The sequence below is a fragment of the Mobula birostris genome, chromosome 7, assembly GCF_030028105.1.
Source record: "Mobula birostris isolate sMobBir1 chromosome 7, sMobBir1.hap1, whole genome shotgun sequence".
NCBI classification, from domain to species: Eukaryota; Metazoa; Chordata; class Chondrichthyes; order Myliobatiformes; family Myliobatidae; genus Mobula; species Mobula birostris.
This window is the reverse complement of record NC_092376.1, coordinates 47,728,407-47,748,632: the sequence shown is the minus strand read 5'-3', so window position 1 is coordinate 47,748,632 and position 20,226 is coordinate 47,728,407. Positions and strand designations below refer to the sequence as shown.

The following is a 20,226-nucleotide window of genomic DNA, read 5'->3' as shown; positions in this document are numbered from 1 at the left end:
GACTCCAAAAAAAACTTCACTGTACAAATTCAAAACAGCTGGTTACACTCAGGCACAATATAAATGCTTGCTCTTATTAATAGTTGTAGTTTTATTTTGTTGAACTATGTGTACATGTAAGAATATACTACTAATATCAGGAGACCACGTTCTTCTCCTGTCTCCGCCTTCAACCACGCACAGTGATGGGAGAGGGGCGGGTGGGAAAGCGGATTACTATCGCTGAACCATACCGACGTCGCAACCATTAACTGCCGTGTTCGCTGACTGACAAACATCTATTGTGAATTATTAACCTCGTTTGTGATTGGCTCAACCGCAACCATCAACAGCCCGCCTCTCAGTTTTCGTTTCTTCGGGCTTTTTTTTCAAAGCGCGTCGTGTTGGCGGTGCATAACGTTAACGAGTCAGGACGATGGCGGCCGCAGAGAAATCCGAGCAAGAAAGCGAACCAGAGGAAGATGTGTACGAGGTGGAGAAGATAGTGGACATGAAGATTTCAGAGGTAAGAGGGCGGGATCCGACGGTGACGGGGTGCCGTGTTCATTGAACATGGAGTCAGGCGGTGAAGTGAGGCCTGTGGCTGGGCTTTACTTCACCTGCCGTGGGGACATATGCCAGAACACCGTTGGTTTAGTTTTGTTTTCTTATTATAGATCTAGTGTACCCACAGAATATATTTGCTAGCAAGAAACAGTAAAGCCGTCGGTATTTCTTAAATGTCAGGTCCCTAAAAGTCTAGAGAGGGATAAATATCAGAGGTGAAACATCATACTTTGTGTGATTTTAAATCTCTGAAAGGCAAGTCGTTATGCTTTTAAAAATTGCGTCCAATTTAATTGAGAAAACATTTTGTATCTGGTTAATAGGCGTAAATTTCGGGCAACGTTTCGCTTTCAAAATAAAACTGTATTGACCAATACACGAAAGAAATACTTAATGTGGGAGCTACAAGTTGGTCTTTCTTTACTTGACATATATTAAAGTTGGATTTTGCTCCTACTGTAGAATAATGCATGAACCCTTTGAAACTTGGATTTATCACCATTATATCCACATTTTTCCTGAAAGCACCCCTTCTTACTTTTACTCCTCTATACCCACCTCAATTTCAATCTGCCACACCCTTGTATGGTCAATCTCTTTTGCTCCCATCCAGCACCTTCAATGAGATTGTTTTCTCTTTGTATATATCATATGGCCATGTGGCTCTGTGGCAGTAGGCAAAATATAATGTCCACTGTTCTTGCGACTGAATGCTGTTACTGGCTTGGCCCCTTATATTTTTCTTTATAACATATAGTTGTAATCTAGATGTAAACTTGGGCTATGTTGTTAGGATTTGTAGATGATACAGAAATAGTGCTTGATGTTAAAGAGATAAGCCCATGATCAATAGGACAATTAATTCTAGAGAAGTAAGCAGTTATGCAATTAAGAAGGGTAAGGGAATAATAAATGCTAGGGTATTGGGGTTTGGAGTAATAAATGCCCCTTGAACTATATTTCCAGAAATACTTAAAGATGGCAGTACAAATCAAATGAGATAAAAGACATAAAGAATTTGTTTATTCACTGAGGCATGGCGCTTAACAGCATATGTATATGTTATGATGCAGGTTATACAACACTAACTAGGTCTGATCTTGAGTATTTTATTTATTTATTAAGATAGGGCATAGAATAGACTCTGCTGGCCCTTCAACCTGTACCGTCTGGCAATTCCTCACCTAATCGTGGGACAATTTACAGTGACCAATTAATCCACCAACTAGTACGTCTTTGGACTGTGGGAGGAAATTGGAGCATCTGCAGTAAACCTAAGCAGTCATGGGGAGAATGTACAAACTTCTTACAGGCTGTGGTGGGAATTGAACCTGGGTCACTTGTACTGTAAAACACGCTAACCACGATGCCATTGTGTTGTCCTACTGTAATACAATTCTGGTCACGATGATAGGAAATTTGTGATTGAGCTGCAACCACTAGATAAACCTTAAGAGTGTTCGCTCAATCTGCTGCTCTCCTCTCTACGTTCATGATTGGGTGTCTAAGCGCAGCTCAAACAACCATTTATAAATTTGTAGATGTCAGATCTCAGATAGTGACAAGGATCTCAGATAGTGACAAGGAGGGGTACAGGAATGAGATAGAAGAAGCACAATGAATGTTTTTTAACAACAACCTCATTGTCAGTGAAGCATCTTCAAGGAATTGATACTGGATTGCAGCAAGGAGAAGCTGGGAGAACTCACACCAGTGTTCATTGTGGGGTCAGCGGTAGAAAGAGTGAGGAGGTACAAGAGCCTGAAAAATCCACACTCAATGATTTGGGGAACAGCTTCTTCCCTCTGCCATCGGATTTCATAATGGTTCATGAATACTACTTTGTTATTTCCTTTTGAGCTATTTATTTCTATAGCTTAGAAGTTACACACTTATCCTGCTGCTGCAAAACAACAAATTTAATGATCTGTTGTGATGGATTCTCAATGTCGTTCAGCAATGAAAAAGCATAACTGTGGGGGGGGGTGGAGGGATAGGCTACTACTGAGTATTGCAATAGCTTTCTGTAGCAATTTAATTGACGTGCAACAATTGAAAGGTCTAGATGGGTCCTTCATATTTACTCAAAGATGATGGGGCAAAGGTAGTTGATGGATTTGAGGGGAGATTCAGGATTTATTCCATTTTTGAGTTGGCCGTCATCTGAACTTGGTACCTGAAGAGTTTTATTGGTTTAAAATTCTCAAACTTAAAATATACTTGGCTGCAGTTGAAGACCTGTGATCCGCAAGACGTATTGCTCAGAGGGGCAATTTAAGTTGGATAGCTTTCTTTTGATCAACATACATGATGGGCTGAGTGTCTGTTTTTAGTGGAAGAATTTTCGGTGATTTCCTCCAAACAGTATAACTGCATTCTTATCACCTCCATTACTTATTCCACAGTATGTGCTTCCTTGACTCTTCTCATACATCCTTCCTCCTTTTATGATTTTTCCTTTTTGTATGGTGTTTCTGGGTTCCTGTTCCTGTTCCTGTTCCTATTTTTTTTAATCCTATGTCCTTTTGGGGAAGGGTGTGGGAACGTATGGAGATATGAGCCAAAAAGGTATTGAGGTGTTGGTCTTTTTTTTAAAAAAGAGCTTGGCACAGGCTTAAGGTAGATGAGTAGAGGGATTTGAGGTTGTCTAGACCAGGGGTTCCCAATGATTTTATGACATGGACCCTTACAATTAACTGAGGGGTCCATGGACCCTAGATTGGGATACCCTGGTCTAAACCAATTTAAAATGCTTATCTATATTTTACACTATGCTGAAACCTAATACCAAAACTTAATTATGTTGTGCTGGTAGATAGTAACATGGCACAATAAGTTCCTTTGCAGTTTTTGTCTGTCATGAAATCTATGAAGATGAAGGTAACCAGAAAAAATGTATTCACTGACTAACCACAAAACTTAGGTGTTGCATTCATTAAGAAATATACAACAGTATCCTTGAGTACTTTGTTGAGCATTTTGTGTGTGTTTCCTTGTGTACTAATTTTTTTTTTAGTTCTTTCTACCCCTGAATTTTTTTTTATTTTTTATGGAATTTTTTGTGTTTATTTGAGATTAGGGAATGATGAAAATATTATTTTGTTGGTTTTAAGTTAAACTTAAAAACTTAATGGAATTTGGCTTTTTTAAAAGTAGTATTTTGGGGACCATTGAGGAAAATTTTCTGCCTCTGATGCATATGACGACCCTTGCATTGCTCAATTTAAACCAGAATGTGATACATCTCACTTTTTTTTGTAAATATAACGGGTAACAGCTTGCCATCTTTGTGGTTGATCCAATCAGCATAAAAGTGAATTTTTTTTGGTGGGGGGGAATCTCCAAGCAATAGTTTAAACGGAAGAATTCAGGGAGAAAAACTGAAAACAGTTGTCTGTTTTCTAAACAATTGCAATAATGGGGCAGCACAGTTTGTTGTTGAAGCATTAAGATAAGAATTTTCATTTCTTTGAGAGAATGATCATTTTGAAAGCTGATTGCAGTTTTTTTGTAGTACATTAGCTCAATGTGATTTTTTTTAATGTATCTAAGTTGTTTGATCACAATTACTGAGAAATTGTGGGTCCCATATCTTTTAAATTTTTTATATCTTTCCTCTGGGTGTTCACTTATTTAATGTAACAATTTTTCTATTAACCTTTGCTTATTCAAAACATTGCACTCTCATCTGTTTAAAAGAAAACAAACTTTAGTGCAAATCTAATTTGTGATATCTGCAGTTGTATAAGTAAAAGTTCTTGCCAAATTTTATATCTTGATGCGAAAACTAAACAACTCTTCTCTTGAACTAAATTTTTTGAGAAATTATAAATTATACATGACCTATGATAGTAGAGGTCTCAACCCACTTAAGCACTGCTTACCACAGTCAGAAACGTTTACTGCTGTATTCCCTGCCATCTGGTTTGGTAAATCCTACCACCTGGCTGTGCTGATTTTGCCTGAATACAGATAGAAACTAAAAAGCGCAGCACTGATGGAGGACTACAAAGAACTAGACAGCTGAAGTGGAGGAGTAAATTCGGGATCACTTCAAGTCAATGGACTGGAGCATGTTCAAGGTTTTATTACCATACCTAAATGAATATGCCAGAGTTGTCCCTGACTTCGTAGTGACCTGCATGGATAAGTGTGTGTCTACAAAAAATTGAGTCTTACCCAACTAAAAGCCGTGCCTGAACCGGGAAGTCATAATCTGCTGAGAGCTAGATGGACTCAGGGCAGGTATGACCTCCAGGACACCATCATGAATGCAAAGAGGCTTGTTTGGACAAATTGGAATCACAGATGGATGGTCACAGTGGTGGCGGGGCTTGCACAGTATAACTTTCAACAAGGTGAGATCAGGTAGCAACAGTGGCAACAGCCCATTTCATAGATGAGTACAATGCCTTAATGCATAATTTGATAGGGAGACCAATAGCACATCCACATGAGCCCCATGACCCTGTAATTTCAGTCTCTGAGGCTGACGTTTGGGAATCCACGAAAAGCCTATCTGGCCGAGTTACTAAAGATCTGAGCAGACCTGACTGGAGTAGTTAGACACATTCAACTTCACTTCTGTGGTCTGGGGTTCCCACCTATTTCAAGAAGGCCTTTATTGTACTGGCACTCAAAAAGAGCATGGTGATCTGTCTGATGACAACTGTCCAGTGGCATTCACTGTAATCAAGGATCAACTTTATTCACCATATACACTTACATGTATTAGGAATTTCCTGTGGTGTTTTGGTACAACATGCAACAAAAAATAAAGTACAATTATAAAGAATTACATAAGCCTGTAAGCAATACACACAAAATGCTGGTGGAACGCAGCAGGCCAGGCAGCATCTATAGGAAGAAGTACAGTCGACGTTTTGGGCCGAGACCCTTCGTCAGGACTGTACTTCTTCCTATAGATGCTGCCTGGCCTGCTGCATTCTACCAGCACTTTGTGTGTGTGTTGCTTGAATTTCCAGCATCTGCAGATTTTCTCGTGTTTACATAAACCTCTAACTTTAGTTTTTAAGTACAGATTTGGAATAAAATGTGTATGAATACATAAATACCAGCATGTATTTACAAGGTAAACAGCATTATAAAATGTGGTTTAAAGTGTATATGATGCAGTGTCTGAAGTAATAGTTAGAGGGGGGTGGGCACCTAATGGTTGATCAGATTAACTGCCTGGGGGAAGAAACATTTAAGATGGCATGAATTTTTTTGTTTTAATAACCCTATAGCACTTTCCAGAAGGTAGCTTTTGGAAAAGGCAGTTTGCAGGTGGGTAGTGTCCACAATGATTTTCCTGTCCTGGACAAATGCAAGTCCTGCAGTGGTGGTAGACAGCAGCCAGTTACCTTTTCTGCAGACCTGGCAGTGGGTTGTTTTCATTACACTGGGTTCCAGTTAATTGGGCCATTGGTTAATTAGGATAGCTGTTTTATTTTGGCAACTCTTGAAGAACAAAAACTGAGAAAATTATAGAACACTATAGCACAGAAACAGGTCTTTCAGTCCTCTAGTCTGTGCTGACCTATTATTCTGTACAGTCCCTTTGACCTACACCAATCCCGTAGCTCTCCATAGCTGTCCCATCTATGTACCTCCCCAAATGTCTATTAAATGTTGAATTCGAACCCGCACCTATCACTAACACTGTGAGTGTGATCAACACTCTCACCATCCTCTGAGTGAAGATGTTCTCCTTCATGCTTCCCTTAAACATTTCACCTTTCACCCTCAATCCACAAGATAGCTGGGATTCCCACTTAATGGGGGCAAGAGACTGTTGCTGAACAGTTTCTAAATAGTGTCATTTTCATGACTGTTAAATATCGCATCATGCTTAGAATGGCCAGTTTTGAGATGGCATAAGTTGTGAGTGTTTGTGTTCAAAAAGCAGTGATTTTTGTCACTAATAGTTGGTGAGAAATGAGCAGAAAGACAATTCAGATTTGTTTAGCTCACTGTGGTTCCAATCATTCAGGCTTGGAGATGCCAGAAATAGTTGGGAGTCACCATGAAACTACTTCACTACTTTAACAAGTTAGAAATTATGAAGAATTTGAAAGTATTGACAATGTTACAATGAAATTGAAGATTTGGAGAATGCAATTGTCCAAAGCATTGTGTAAATAAAGGCAGTCCGTTATCTGTAGTCGGTGTCTGCACTGATTTTGTTTACTTAAAATGAAAGAACAGAGCAAATGAGTAACTTTTAAGAACTAATATAGTTCGGTAGTACTGTAGAGGTAGTGTTCTAATTTATGTATTTTAAATTAAATACATAAATTATTACAGAGTTAAATGGTGGTTTGCCTTTTTTTAATATACCTTTTTAAACTATTTCCATGAATCTTCAGCTAACTGGACTAAAATATACCGATCCTGAAATGTCCCAGTTAACTAGAATCCACTGTACTGTGAGAGAATGCTGCACCAAATCAGACAGTGATGGCTGATGTGATGATGCTTTCTATGATGACAGTGTAGAATTGTCATGTTACGGTATGTTTTGAAGAAGGTGGAATTATACCAGCTGCTGCAAGAAGTACATCCCCTGTTGAGCCTTTTTATTAACATGGGAGATGTGGTTCTCCCACGTGGGGTCCTGCAAAATAATGATGCCCAGAAATGTGAATGTTGAAATGGCGCTAACTGTAGAGATGTTGATGATGGATGAATGGAGGGGAGACTCATTTCTACTGAAATCAAAATGCATCTCCATGGTTTTGATGTCCTTTAGATTGAAGTAGTTGTGATTGCAAGATTGCAACAGGACACTAGCTTGTTTACTTCCTGGTGGTACTTGAATTTGCTGCCTCTGTTGATTAGTTCAGTGAAAATGATGTTATTTGCAAACTTTTAATCAGTTTAACTCGTGGATCACTAGAGACACAGTCATTGGTCTATAAAGAAAATAGGAGAAGAGATTATTACAGTGCACTAGTGCTAACTGAGCGGGATGTGGAGATGTGCTTGCCTAGTCTCTCAAACTACCTGCTGTCACAGAGCAAGTTTATGATCCACTTGGTATGTTAAATTCAGGGAGTTTCTCTTCCAAAAGCTCAGGGATGATGGTATTGAAGGTTGAGCTGAAATCCACAAAGAGAATCTTGACATTTGTAACAGAGAAGTTGAGGTGCTGTAGTATGAGGTTCAGACTTGTATTAACTGCATCATCTTCAGATCTCTTGGCTCTGTAGGTGAATTGCAGTGGATCTAGAAAAATTTGTACTATGGATTCAAGAAATGACATGACCAACCTGGTCTTTACCCTGCTCCGCACCATCTGGTCAACTGAACCCATATGTCAGGTATTGTTCATCAACTACAGCCCAATGTTCAACACAATCATCCCATCCAAACTCCTCATCAGACTTCAAGACTTGGGCCTCTTTACCTTCCTCTGCAATTGGGCATTTGACTTGCTCGTAGGCAAACCTCAGAGAACTGGTAACGTCTCCTTGCTGACCATTAGGTGCACCTCAAAGCTGCATGCTTAGCCTCCTGCTTTACTCCCTCTGTGGCCAAGCACAGCTTCAATGCCATTTTCAAATTCCCAACACTACTGTTGTAAGATTAATCACAGGCTGCTTTGAGCCAGCTTACTGGAGCAAGATGCATCACCAGACTGAGTGGTGTTGCAAAACAACCTGTCACTCATGTGAGCAAAACTAAAGAAGTGATTGTTGACTTTGGGAAGGGGAAGGAAGGTGATCATGCTCATGCTACAGTCTACATTGGGGGAGGGGGCGGCGGTGGAGAGTGTCAGCAGCTTTGAATTCTTGGGCATTTGCATATCGGATTACCCTTCCTGGGCCCCAGCACTTGGATGCAATTATGAGGAAAATATACCAGCGTATTTATTTTCTTGTGAGATTAAGGAAGTTCGGTATGTTGTTAAACATTAACAAGTTTATACAAATATAATGTTAAAAGTATCCTGACTGGTTGTAACATTGTCTGGTACAACAATTTGAATGCACTGGAATGTAAGAAGCTGCCGTGAGCTGCTTCAGGGAAAATGTTATTAAACTGGAAGGAATTCAGAAAAGATTTGTAAGCATGTTGCCAGGATTTTAAGCGCTGTTAGGTTGGACAGGCTATGGCTTTATTTCTTAATTATTTGAGACCGAGAGGTAATTTTATAGAGGTATTTAAAATCTTGAGGGGTGTTGATAATGAGAATGCACTCGTTTTTTTTTCCTGAGATTGGGGAATCAGGAACTGGAAGGCATAGGTTTAAGATGAGAGAGGAAGGATTCAATAGGAACTTGAGGGACAACTTCTTCTTACACTCACTAAGGGTGGTATCTATATGGAATGAACTCAGAGCTATTAGGCAGGAAGTTGGGAATGTAAGTTAGGAATAGATGTTCTCAGGGACATGTACAATGAAAATGTGGAAGTTGTTTGTGTAGCTCTTGCATGGGATTCTTGATTTGGTTTGTACCATTGAGGCAGGGAAAGTATGGTAGAGTGAAGGAGCCATGGTTGATGGGAGGTGGAACTTCTAGTTAAGAGAAAAAAGCGTACTTTAGGAAGCAAGGACCACACAGGGTTCTGGTAGCCAGAAATTAGCTTAAGAAGGGACTTGGGAGAGCTAGAAAGGGACGTGTGAAAACCTCAAGGCATTCTCCATGTATGTGAAGAACAGAAGCATAGCTAGTGTGAGAATAGAACTGATCAGGGATAAAAGTCGAAATAGGCCTGGAGTTGGAGGAGATAGATGACATACATAACGAATACTTTGCTTCAGTATCCACCAGTGAGAGGGACCTTGATGAATATGAGGGCAGTGTAGAACAGGCTAATTTTCTGAAACATGTTAAGTTGAAGGAAGAGGCAGTGTTGGAAGCTTTGAAAGCTATTAAGATAAGTCCTCTGAGCCAGACAGGATTTATGCCAGCTTACTATGGGAAGTGAGAGAAGAGATTGCTGCATCATTGGGAATGATTTTTGTGTACTTACTGGCTACTAGAGTGGTACAAGAGGATTGGAGGACTGCAAAGTTAAAAGGGATAATCCGGGGAATTACAGAAAGTCAGGAGACATGGGATCCAGGGAAACTTGGCTGTGTGCTTTCAGAATTGGCTTGCCCACGTAAAACAGAGGGTAGTTGTAGATGGAGCATAATCTGCCTGGAGGTCCATGTCTAATGGTGTTCTGCAGGATTCTTGCTGTTTGTGAGTTTTATAAATATTTGGTGAGGAAAGGAAGAGTGTTAGTAAGTTTATAGATGACACAAAGGTTGGTGGTATTGTGGAACATCTACAAGGATGCAGAGCTGGGATAAGCATCGGCAGATGGAGTACAATCTGGAAAAGTTTGAAGTGATGTACTGCGGATGGCTGATCTTGTTGGTAGAGAATGAAGTTAGTTGCAGGATTTTTAGCATTGTGGACGAACAGAGGGATCTTGGGGGGGCCCAGAACAGATCCCCCGAAGTTGCTACACGTTAATAGGGTGGTTGAGAAGGCACATGGTGTGTTGGCTTTCATTAATTGAGTTCAAGAGCTGTGAGGTCATATTGCAGCTCGATAAAACCATTTGGACCACACTTGGAGTATTGTGTTCAGTTTCTGTCACTTCATTATAAAAAGGATGTAGAAGCATTAGAGTGCAGAGGAGATTTACCAGGATGCTTCCTGGATTAGAGAGGCATGTCTTAAGAGAAAAATTTTAGTGAGTTAGCACATTTCTCTTTGCAGTGAAGGAGATATTTAAGATGATAGGAGCCTTAGAGTTAACAGCCAGTTCTTCTCTCCCCCTCCCCCCCACATTCGAAATGCCTAATATGAGAGGATGTACTTCGTTCAAGTTTATTGTAATTCAGTCATACACAGGTGTACCACCAAACAAGGCAACATTCCTCTGGACAAAGATGCAAAACAACAGTACACATAACTCACACACAACACAAAGTAATATTACCACAAATATTACCACGCATACAAATTTAAAAAGTAAACAGTATAACACTACTGGTGCTTCCTACAGTATGAAACTAAACATCAGAATGGGGAAGAAATGTGATCTAAGTCAGGGGTCCCCAACCTTTTTTGCAACGCGGACTGGTTTATTATTGACAATATTCCTGCTGACCGGGTGGGGGGGTGGTGTAGGGTTGCCAACGGACAAGAGTAGCAGTCAAATACGTTGTGTTTACCCCGTGAAAGACTACAATGACCATGAAGCCTTGCGCGGGCACTAGTGCGCATGCGTGTATGTGCCGATGTTTTTCTACAAATCATTTTTGGCAATTCTGTTCCGGGGTGGGGGGGGGTGGTTAATCACTACCGGAATATAGGTGATAAGTGGCTAATTCACTCAATTTCGTTTATAAAAGGGTTTATCTAAGGAATCTAATATTAAACACACAGCGCATATTTTCCTTGCATGAATACAGTGATAAGTCAATTATCAGGGGAGGACAGGGGAGCTTGAAGTAAGTGTTGAACGAACTTCCTGCAGAAGTGGTAGAGGCAGGTTCGATATTATCATTTAACGAAAGATTGGATAGGTATATGGGCAGGAAAGGAATGGAGGGTTATGGGCTGAGTACAGGTCGGTGGGACTAGGTGAGAGTAGCGTTCGGCACAGACTAGAAGGGCAGAGATGGCATGTTTCTGTGCTGTAATTGTTATATGGTTATATAAGTCAATAGCACCATAACATTTTAAGTAACGTTTGGATATTAAACACACAGCACATATATTCCCCGTATGAACATATAAAATCATTGCAACACACCAATATCGCTGAATCAGTGGGAGCTCTGAGCTTGTTTCCCTGCAACAACGCGGTCCTATTGAAGGGTGACGGGAGACAGCGATACTCAAGGGGGTTCCTTATGTCCAGTCTATTCTGCAATTTGGTTTTCGTTGCATTCATTGCAGAGATATGTTGGAAATGGAAACAATGTTTTCAGTGCTTTAGTGGCTATCTCAGGATATTTAGCCTTGACGTTGATCCAGAATGCTGGCAGAGATGTTATGTCAAACATACTTTTCAGTCCGCCGTCATTTGCAAGCTCGAGGAGTTGATCTCCTTCCCGTGCTGACATGGATGATGCGTGGGTAATGACCTCGTGCGCGTTCAAGCTCAACAGTGGGCGCGACAGGGAATGAGGAAAGGTGCAGATGACTCGTATCGCCAGATCATATCGTTCCCTCACGGCCCGGTGATTGGGGACTGCTGATCTAAGTGACTGACTGTGGAAAGATGGTTGGTGCCAGACAGGGTAGTTTGAGCATCTCAGAAACTGCTGCTCTCCTGGGATTTTCATACACAACAGTCTAAAGCTGACAGAGAATGGCATGAAAAACAAACAAAAAAATTCCAGTGTGTCAGTTCTGTCGGTGAAAATGCCTTGTTAATGGGAAAAGTCAGAGGAGGATGGCCAGACTGGTTCAAGCTGACAGGAAGGCAACAGTAAATCAAATTTCTTCCCCATTCTGGTGTTTTGGTCTGAATAACAACTGAACCTTTTGACTATGTCTGCATACTTTTATTCATTGAGTTGCTGCCACATGATTGTCTGATTAGATACTTGTATTAACAGAGAGGTGTGGCTATTGAGTATATAACCTCCACAAAGGGAAAACTGAAATCTTCAAGATCAAGCAACACACATCAAAGTTGCTAGTGAATGCAGCAGGCCAGGCAGCATCTCTAGGAAGAGGTACAGTCGACGTTTTGGGCCAAGACCCTTCGTCAGGACTAACTGAAAGAAGAGATAGTAAGAGATTTGGGAGGGGGAGATCTGAAATGATAGGAGAAGACAGGAGGGGGAGGGATGGAGCCAAGAGCTGGGCAGGTGATTGACAAAAGGGATATGGGAGGATCATGGGACAGGAGGCCCAGGGAGAAGGAAAGAGGGGAGGGGGGAAAATCCCAGAGGATAGGCAAGGGGTATAGTCAGAGGGAGAAAAAGGAGAGAGAGGGAAAGAATGTGTGTATATAAATAAATAACAGATGGGGTACGAGGGGGAGGTGGGGCATTAGCAGAAGTTAGAGAATGTTCATGCCATCAGGTTGGAGGCTACCCAGATGGAATATAAGGTGTTGTTCCTCCAACCTGAGTGTGGCTTCATCTTTACAGTAGAGGAGGCCATGGATAGACATATCAGAATGGGAATGGGATTTGGAATTAAAATGTGTGGCCACTGGGAGATCCTGCTTTCTCTGGCAGACAGAGCGTAGGTGTTCAGCAAAACAAAACTCCCAGTCTGCATCGGGTCTCGCCAATATATAGAAGGCCACATCGGGAGCACCGGACACAGTATATCACACCAGCTGACTCACAGGTGAAGTGTCGCCTCACCTGGAAGGACTGTCTGGGGCCCTGAATAGTGGTAAGGGAGGAAGTGTAAGGGCATGTGTAGCACTTGTTCCGCTTACAAGGATAAGTGCCAGGAGGGTGATCAGTGGGGAGGGATGGGGGGGGAACGAATGGACAAGGGAGTCGCGTAGGGAGCGATCCCTGCGGAAACCGGGGGGGGGGGGGGTAGGGAAAGATGTGCTTGGTGGTGGGATCCCGTTGGAGGTGGCGGAAGTTATGGAGAATAATACGTTGGACCCGGAGGCTGGTGGGGTGGTAGGTGAGGACTAGGGGAACCCTATTCCTAGTGGGGTGACGGGAGGATGGATTGAGAGCAGATGTGCTTGAAATGGGAGAGATGCGTCTGAGAGCAGAGTTGATGGTGGAGGAACGGAAGCCCCTTGCTTTTTTTAAAAAAAAAAGGGGGACTTCTCCCTCATCCTGGAATGAAAAGCCTCATCCTGAGAGCAGATGCGGCGAAGACGGAGGAATTGTGAGAAGGGGATGGCATTTTTGCAAGAGACAGGGTGAGAAGAAGAATAGTCCAGATAGCTGTGACAGTCAGTAGGCTTATAGTAGACATCAGTGGATAAGTTGTCTCCAGAGATAGAGACAGAAAGATCTAGAAAGGGGAGGGAGGTGTCGGAAATGGATCAGGTAAACTTGAGGGCAGGGTGAAAGTTGGAGGCAAAGTTAATGAAGTCAACGAGCTCAGCATGTGTGTAGGAAGCAGCGCCAATGCAGTCGTCGATGTAGCGAAGGAAAAGTGGGGGACAGATACCAGAATAGGTTTGGAACATAGATTGTTCCACAAAGCCAACAAAAAGACAAGCGTAGCTAGGACCCATACGGGTGCCCATAGCTACACTTTTAGTTTAAAGATCAAGATCAAGTCAACTTCCAGTGATCCAGTCATTCTTGAGGGAAGTCCATTTGAGGAGGTGAAAGCCTTCACCTACCTGGGTAGTGTCATAGACAGAGCAGCACCAATGAAGATCAGCAAGGCTGAAGCAGCCTGAGTTATAAGGAGATACTGGATAGATTGGGGTATAGGAGGCTGAGAGATTATCTTCTGGAGGTATATAAAATCATGAAGGGCATGCGTAAGGTGAGTAGATGCAAACACGAGGAATTCTGCAGATGCTGGAAATTCAAGCAACACACATCAAAGTTGCTGGTGAACGCAGCAGGTCAGGCAGCATCTCTAGGAAGAGGTACAGTCGAGGTACAGAGGGATTGCATCAAATCCCATCTTCCTGCTACACTAGACCCTTATCGGTTCACTTACTGCTCAATTCAGTCCTCTGATGATGCCATGGCCTCTGCACTCTAATTCGTCCTGTCGCACCTGGAAAATGGTACCTTGTATGCCAGGGTACTGTTTATTGACTTCAGCTCAGCATTTATTCTGATCATCGCTCAAAAGCTGGTGGGTAGATGGTTAATGTTTGGTGTAAACACCTCTCTCTTATAACTGGATCTTAGACTTCTTGACGGAAAGGCCACAGTCAGTCAGTTGGCAGAAACATCTCTAGCTCCACGCTAAGAACTGTCACTGTCAGGACTGCATGCTCAGCCTGCTGCTGTTCACACTGATGCATGACTGTATTGCTAGATCATCAGATTCGCTGTTGACACAACAGTGGTTGGCTTCATCGGCAACAATGATGAGATGGTGTCCAGAGAGGAAGTCGAGCGGTTGGTAGAATGGTGCGAGCACAATAACTTGAGTCTCAATGAGGACAAAACCAAAGAGATAACTGTGGATTTTAGGAATGTGCAAGCTTGTACACTCCTCACTGCACATAAATGGCTCTTCAATAGGGAGAGTTAGGAGCAGTGTTTCTGGATGCGCATGTAATGGACAATATCACCAGGTTCCTCAAAACCACCTCTTTGGTCAAGAAAGCACAACAACGTCTACACTTCCCGAGGAAATTGAATTCTTATCAATTTTTACAGGAGCACCATCAAGCGTGTCCTGACTAGCTACATCACCATTTGGTATAGGAATGTGAAGCAATGGTAGGTTAGCAGTTAGTCTGACGCTTTTACAGCTTGGGCATTGGAGTTCAGAGTTCAATTTCGATGTCACCTGTAAGGATTTTGTATCAACTCAGAATCTGGTTCATTATCACTGGCATGTGACGTGAGATTTGTTAACTTAGCAGCAGTTCAATGCAATACATAATATAGAAGAGAAATAAATATAATAATAAGTAAATCAATTACAGTATATGTATATTGAATAGATTAAAAAATGCACAAAAAATAGAAATACTGTATATTAAAAAAAGTGAGGTAGTGTCCAAGGGTTCAATATCCATTTAGGAATCGGATGGCAAAGGGGAAGAAGCTGTTCCTGAATCACTGAGTGTGTGCCTTCAGGGTTCTGTACCTCCTACCTGATGGTAACAGTGAGAAAAGGACATGCCCTGGGTGCTGGAGGTCCTTAATAATGGACGCTGCCTTTCTGAGACACTGCTCCCTGAAGATTTCCTGGGTACTTTGTACTGTCACGTGACCGGCAACAATGAACATAGAATTGAGTCAGGTTTTATAAAAACAATCAAATATTTATTAAACTCTGCTCAATATAAAAAAAAACAAACGAAAATCTTAACCAGAAGTTAACTGCTATGCGGCCATTTAACAAACTGCCACTCAGTACTAGTTCTTAAAGCGATAAATGCGAAAACAGTTCTTAAAGCGGTAAATTCAAACATGGTTCTCAGAATGGTAAATTTGAAAGTCCAAGAGATTGATACAGTCAATTAGGAGAGACTTTCCTGAAGTAAAGAATTCCTCGAAGACACAATGTCACGCCAGTCCCAGCCGGATCCTGCCTTGTCCGCAGGATTCACGATGACAGAAATAAAAGGGTTTAAAGGCACTGACCTTTCCGTCTAGGTACTAGATCCTGCACAGCCTTTTCTGCCACTTCTAGCAGAGGCTACCTCGTGCAGATCACTCTTTCTTGAAAGAATTCAATAATGGTCGATCGTTTCAACCATGTAATGACTCCTTCAGGTTCCTGTCTTCGCTCTCCAATGCTACTGAAAATATACATCAACAAACTTAGCAGCGATTGATTAAACCACGTCATAAAGCAAAATACGCTGCAGAGCGGAGTATCTGGCTAACGTTCTAACTGAAAACTAACTGCGTCACCCCAGGGGTCTACACTTATATACCTGGTGAGAACAGATCATCACGTGACCTCACATCGGCTGGAAAATTACATCATGTGACCTCCATGACCATTACATCATCCTCGTAAGACAGTCACAAGATATCCATGAGGTATGTAACAGTAGGCTAGTGCCCAAGGATGGAGCTGACCAGATTTAAAACCCTCTGCAGCCTCTTTTGGTCCTGTGCAGTAGCGCCCCCCCCCCCCCCCATACCAGACAGTGATGCAGCCTGTCAGAATGCTCTGAGGAATTGGGGATTTTTTTTAAAAAAAAATCATTTTGAACCTATGTAACCTCTGGCTAAAAGAATAATTGGGACTGAATAGGAATTTTTGAACTGAAGTAAACTCTGTCATCAGCAGTTAGCTAAGGCAGGCTTGTTACCAGTTCTCCTCGGCATGCAGAGAGACATTGAGAGTTTGATAACATTGTACATTGTATCCTCGTTTGAGTAGGGGAAGGAGAACTCACTGATAAGGACAGGAATGAACATCCATCTGTAATTAAGTCAGGGCCTAGCAATGGGAATAACTGATAAGGACTGGACAGCACATCCATCTGTAATTAAGCCTTGATCAAGCAGACTCCCTTATCTGTAGCTAAGTTTTGCACCAACAGACGTGGTGGGCGTACCAGTTCAAATAACATCTTGCAACAGTAATGTATGGGGCTTACTAGGTATAAATATATGGCTGTAACCTGAGGGAACGGGCCCACTTGTCGGATGGTGGTAGTACTTGCGTGCCTTCCCTCTGACAACTGGGTCTCAAACTCCTGCAGGAGGGTGCGCAATAAACTGTTGTAACTATAAGAAGTTGGTCTCCCGAGTTTTATTCAGATTCGACTTTTAGACAGCTCTCCATGGTGCATCTGTAGAAGTTTTTAAGTGTATTTGTTGACATGCCAAATCTCTTCAAACTCCTATTGAAGTATAACTGCTGTCTTGCCTTCTTTATAACTACACCGATATGTTGGGACCAGGTTAGATCCTCAGAGATCTTGACACCCAGGAACTTGAAACTGCTCACTCTCTCTACTTCTGATCCCTCTATGAGGATTGGTATGTGTTCCTTTGTCTCACCCTTCCTGAAGTCCACAATCAGCTCTTTCATCTTACTGATGTTGAGTGCCAGGTTGTTGCTGCGACACATTCCACTAGTTGGCATATCTCACTCCTGTATGCCCCCTCATCATCACCTGAGATTCTTCCAACAACCTGTGAACTTGTGGGTTTCTTCCAGGTTCTCAGGTTTCCTCCCTCAGTTCAAAGGCTTAACGGTTACTAGGTAATTAGTCATTGTAAATTGATCGGTGATTTGACTAGGGTTAAATCAGTGGGTTATTGGCGACAAAGCTCAAAGAGCTGGAAGGATCTATTCTATGCCTCATCCTTAAGTGAAATAAATAAGGGATTGCAAGGACTGCTGAGGGGAGCATCGGGGTCTCCCTTCTCACCAGAGATATTTATCAAGTGCGCTGCATACACAGAACCTTGAGCATTGTTGATGGTCTCTCCCATCCATCCAACAATCTCTTTGACTCCCTACCATCAGGAAGGAGGTTCCAGAGTGTTAGGATGGGAAATAACTTCTACTCCCTGGCTATGAGACTACTGAACTTCCTGCCACCATCAGGTCTCATCACGTCTGAAGTGCCAGTAGTGTTATAAGGTTTAATTTTTAACTTGTGTTGTAAACGTGCCTTATTAATAATTGTAATATTACTTAGTGTGCATTATGTTATATGTACTGTGTGCATCTTGGTCTGGAAGAATGTTTTGTTTGGCTGTACATGTGTACAGTTGAATGACAGTAAACTGAACTTGAATACATCTTGTATCTGACAGTAGCAGAGATATTTAAATCATCTTTAGCGACAGGAGAGGTACCAGAGAATTGGAAGATAGCCAATGTTGTTCTAATGCTTTTTTTTAAAAAAAGGCTCTGAACATAAACTGGGAAATTATAGGTCAGTCAGTCTGACATCAGTTGCAGGAAGATTATTGGAAGGTATTCTAAGGTACCGGATATGCAATTTGGATAGAAATGGACTGATTAAGGATCGTCAGCATGGCTTTGTGTGTGGGTGGTTGTGTCTAACCAATCTTAGAGTTTTTTGAGGAAGTTACCAGGAAAGTAAATGAAGGTAAGGCAATAAGTAGGTCCACTTGGACCTCAACGAGGCACTTGACAAGGTCCTGCATGGGAGGTTAATCGAAAAGGTTATTTCACTTGGCATTCAAGATGAAGTAGTAAATTGAATTAGACACTGGCTTTGTGGGAGAAGCCAGAGAACGGTAGTAGATGGTTGCCTCTCTGACTGGAGGCCTGTGACTAGTGGTGTGTCACAGGGATTGGTGCTGGGTCGTTTATTGTTTGTCATGTATAACAATGATTTGGATGATAGTATGGTCAACTGGATCAACAAATTTGCAGATGGTACCAAGATTGGAGTGCAGTGGATAGTGAGGAAGGCTGTGGTGGCTTGCAGAGGGATCTGCATCAGCTGGAAAAAATGGACTGAAAAATGGCAGATGGAATGTAATGTGAGGTATTGCACTTTGGAAGGACCAACCAGAGTACGGCACTGAGGAGTGTGGTAGAACAAAGGGATCTGGGAATATAGGTTCATAATTTGTTGAAAGTGGCGTTACAGGTAGATGGGGTCATAAAGAAAGCTTTTAGCACATTGGTCTTCATAGATCAAAGTATTGAGTACTGGAGATGGGATGTTATGTTGAAGTTGTATAAGACATTGGTGAGGCTGGATTTGGAGTATTATGTGCAGTTTTGGTCATCAGAAAAGATGTAAACGAATGAAAGAGTACAGAGAAAATTTACAAGGATTTTGCTGGGTCTGGGCTTTAGGTTTAGGACTGTATTCCTTTGAATGTAGAAGATTGAGAGGATATTTAATAGAGATGTATAAAATTGAGGGGTATAGACAGGGTTAATGTAAGCAGGCTTTTTCCTCTGAGACACGAGGAAATCTGCAGATGCTGGAATTTCTAGCAACACACATAAAAGTTGCTGGTGAACGCAGCAGGCCAGGCAGCATCTCTAGGAAGAGGTACAGTCGACGTTTTGGGCCAAGACCCTTCATCAGGACTAACTGAAAGAAGAGACAGTAAGAGATTTGAGAGGGGGAGGGGGAGATCTGAAATGATAAGAGAAGATGGGAGGGGGAGGGATGGAGCCAAGAGCTGGACAGTTGATTGACAAAAGGGATGAGGATCATGGGACAGGAGGCCCAGGGAGAAAGAAAAGTGGGGGGGGGGGGAATCAGAGGATAGGCAAGGGTTGGGTGGGACTACAACCAGAGGTTAGGGGTTAAGGGTGAAAGGTGAAAAGTTTTAAGGGGAACATGTATTATCTGCATGGTTTTGACAGATCCTGTGTAAAAATGATTTAATTCTAATACCAGGGTCAGGTTTTCTACAGAGTTCACTGGAAAGGCTACAGTTCTGAAGATGATACTTGGGAGCCAGAGGCTCATTTGGAGGACTGCACAGAAGTGCTTCAAGTTTTCAAACGGAAAGCAGCAGAAAAATCACCTGCAAGAGACAATCAGGTGAGATTTTGCATGGTTGCATTACATGTTATGTGGATTTATGACTTCTCTAACTTCCGCTAATGCCCCACCTCCCCCTCGTACCCCATCCGTTATTTATTTATATACACACATTCTTCCTCTCTCTCTCCTTTTTCTCCCTCTGACTATACCCCTTGCCCATCCTCTGGGTCCCCCCCCCCCCCCCCCCGCCGTCTTTCTCCCCGGACCTCCTGTCCCATGATCCTCTCATATCCCTTTTGCCAATCACCTGTCCAGCTCTTGGCTCCATCCCTCCCCCTCCTGTCTTCTCCTATCATTTTGGATCTCCCCCTCCCCCTCCCACTTTCAAATCTCTTACTAACTCTTCCTTCAGTTAGTTCTGAAGGAGGGTCTCGGCCTGAAACATCGACTGTACCTCTTCCTAGAGATGCTACCTGGCCTGCTGCGTTCACCAGCAACTTTGATGTGTGGTGCTCGTTATTATCTTCCTTATTTTGTTTAGGCTCAACACTTGTAGAATTTGTGTCCATGCTTATCACCCTGCAATCTCTACCTCCCTAGCCCTTACATACTGTTCAGGTCAAATTTGACCCGTTTTGA

At 42.2% G+C, this 20,226-nt stretch overlaps 1 protein-coding gene across 1 annotated transcript in view; it reads left to right on the top strand.

Annotated features, from left to right (window-relative positions):
- Positions 1 to 236: 236 nt before the first annotated feature.
- Positions 237 to 20,226, top strand: part of mphosph8 (M-phase phosphoprotein 8) — a 68,694-nt gene continuing 48,704 nt past the window's right edge. The window contains exons 1-2 of the mRNA XM_072263079.1: positions 237 to 505; positions 19,498 to 19,644. Of these exons, the coding sequence (XP_072119180.1) occupies positions 416 to 505; positions 19,498 to 19,644 (237 nt within the window). The 5' untranslated portion in view covers positions 237 to 415. The remainder of the gene's footprint in view (positions 506 to 19,497; positions 19,645 to 20,226) is intronic.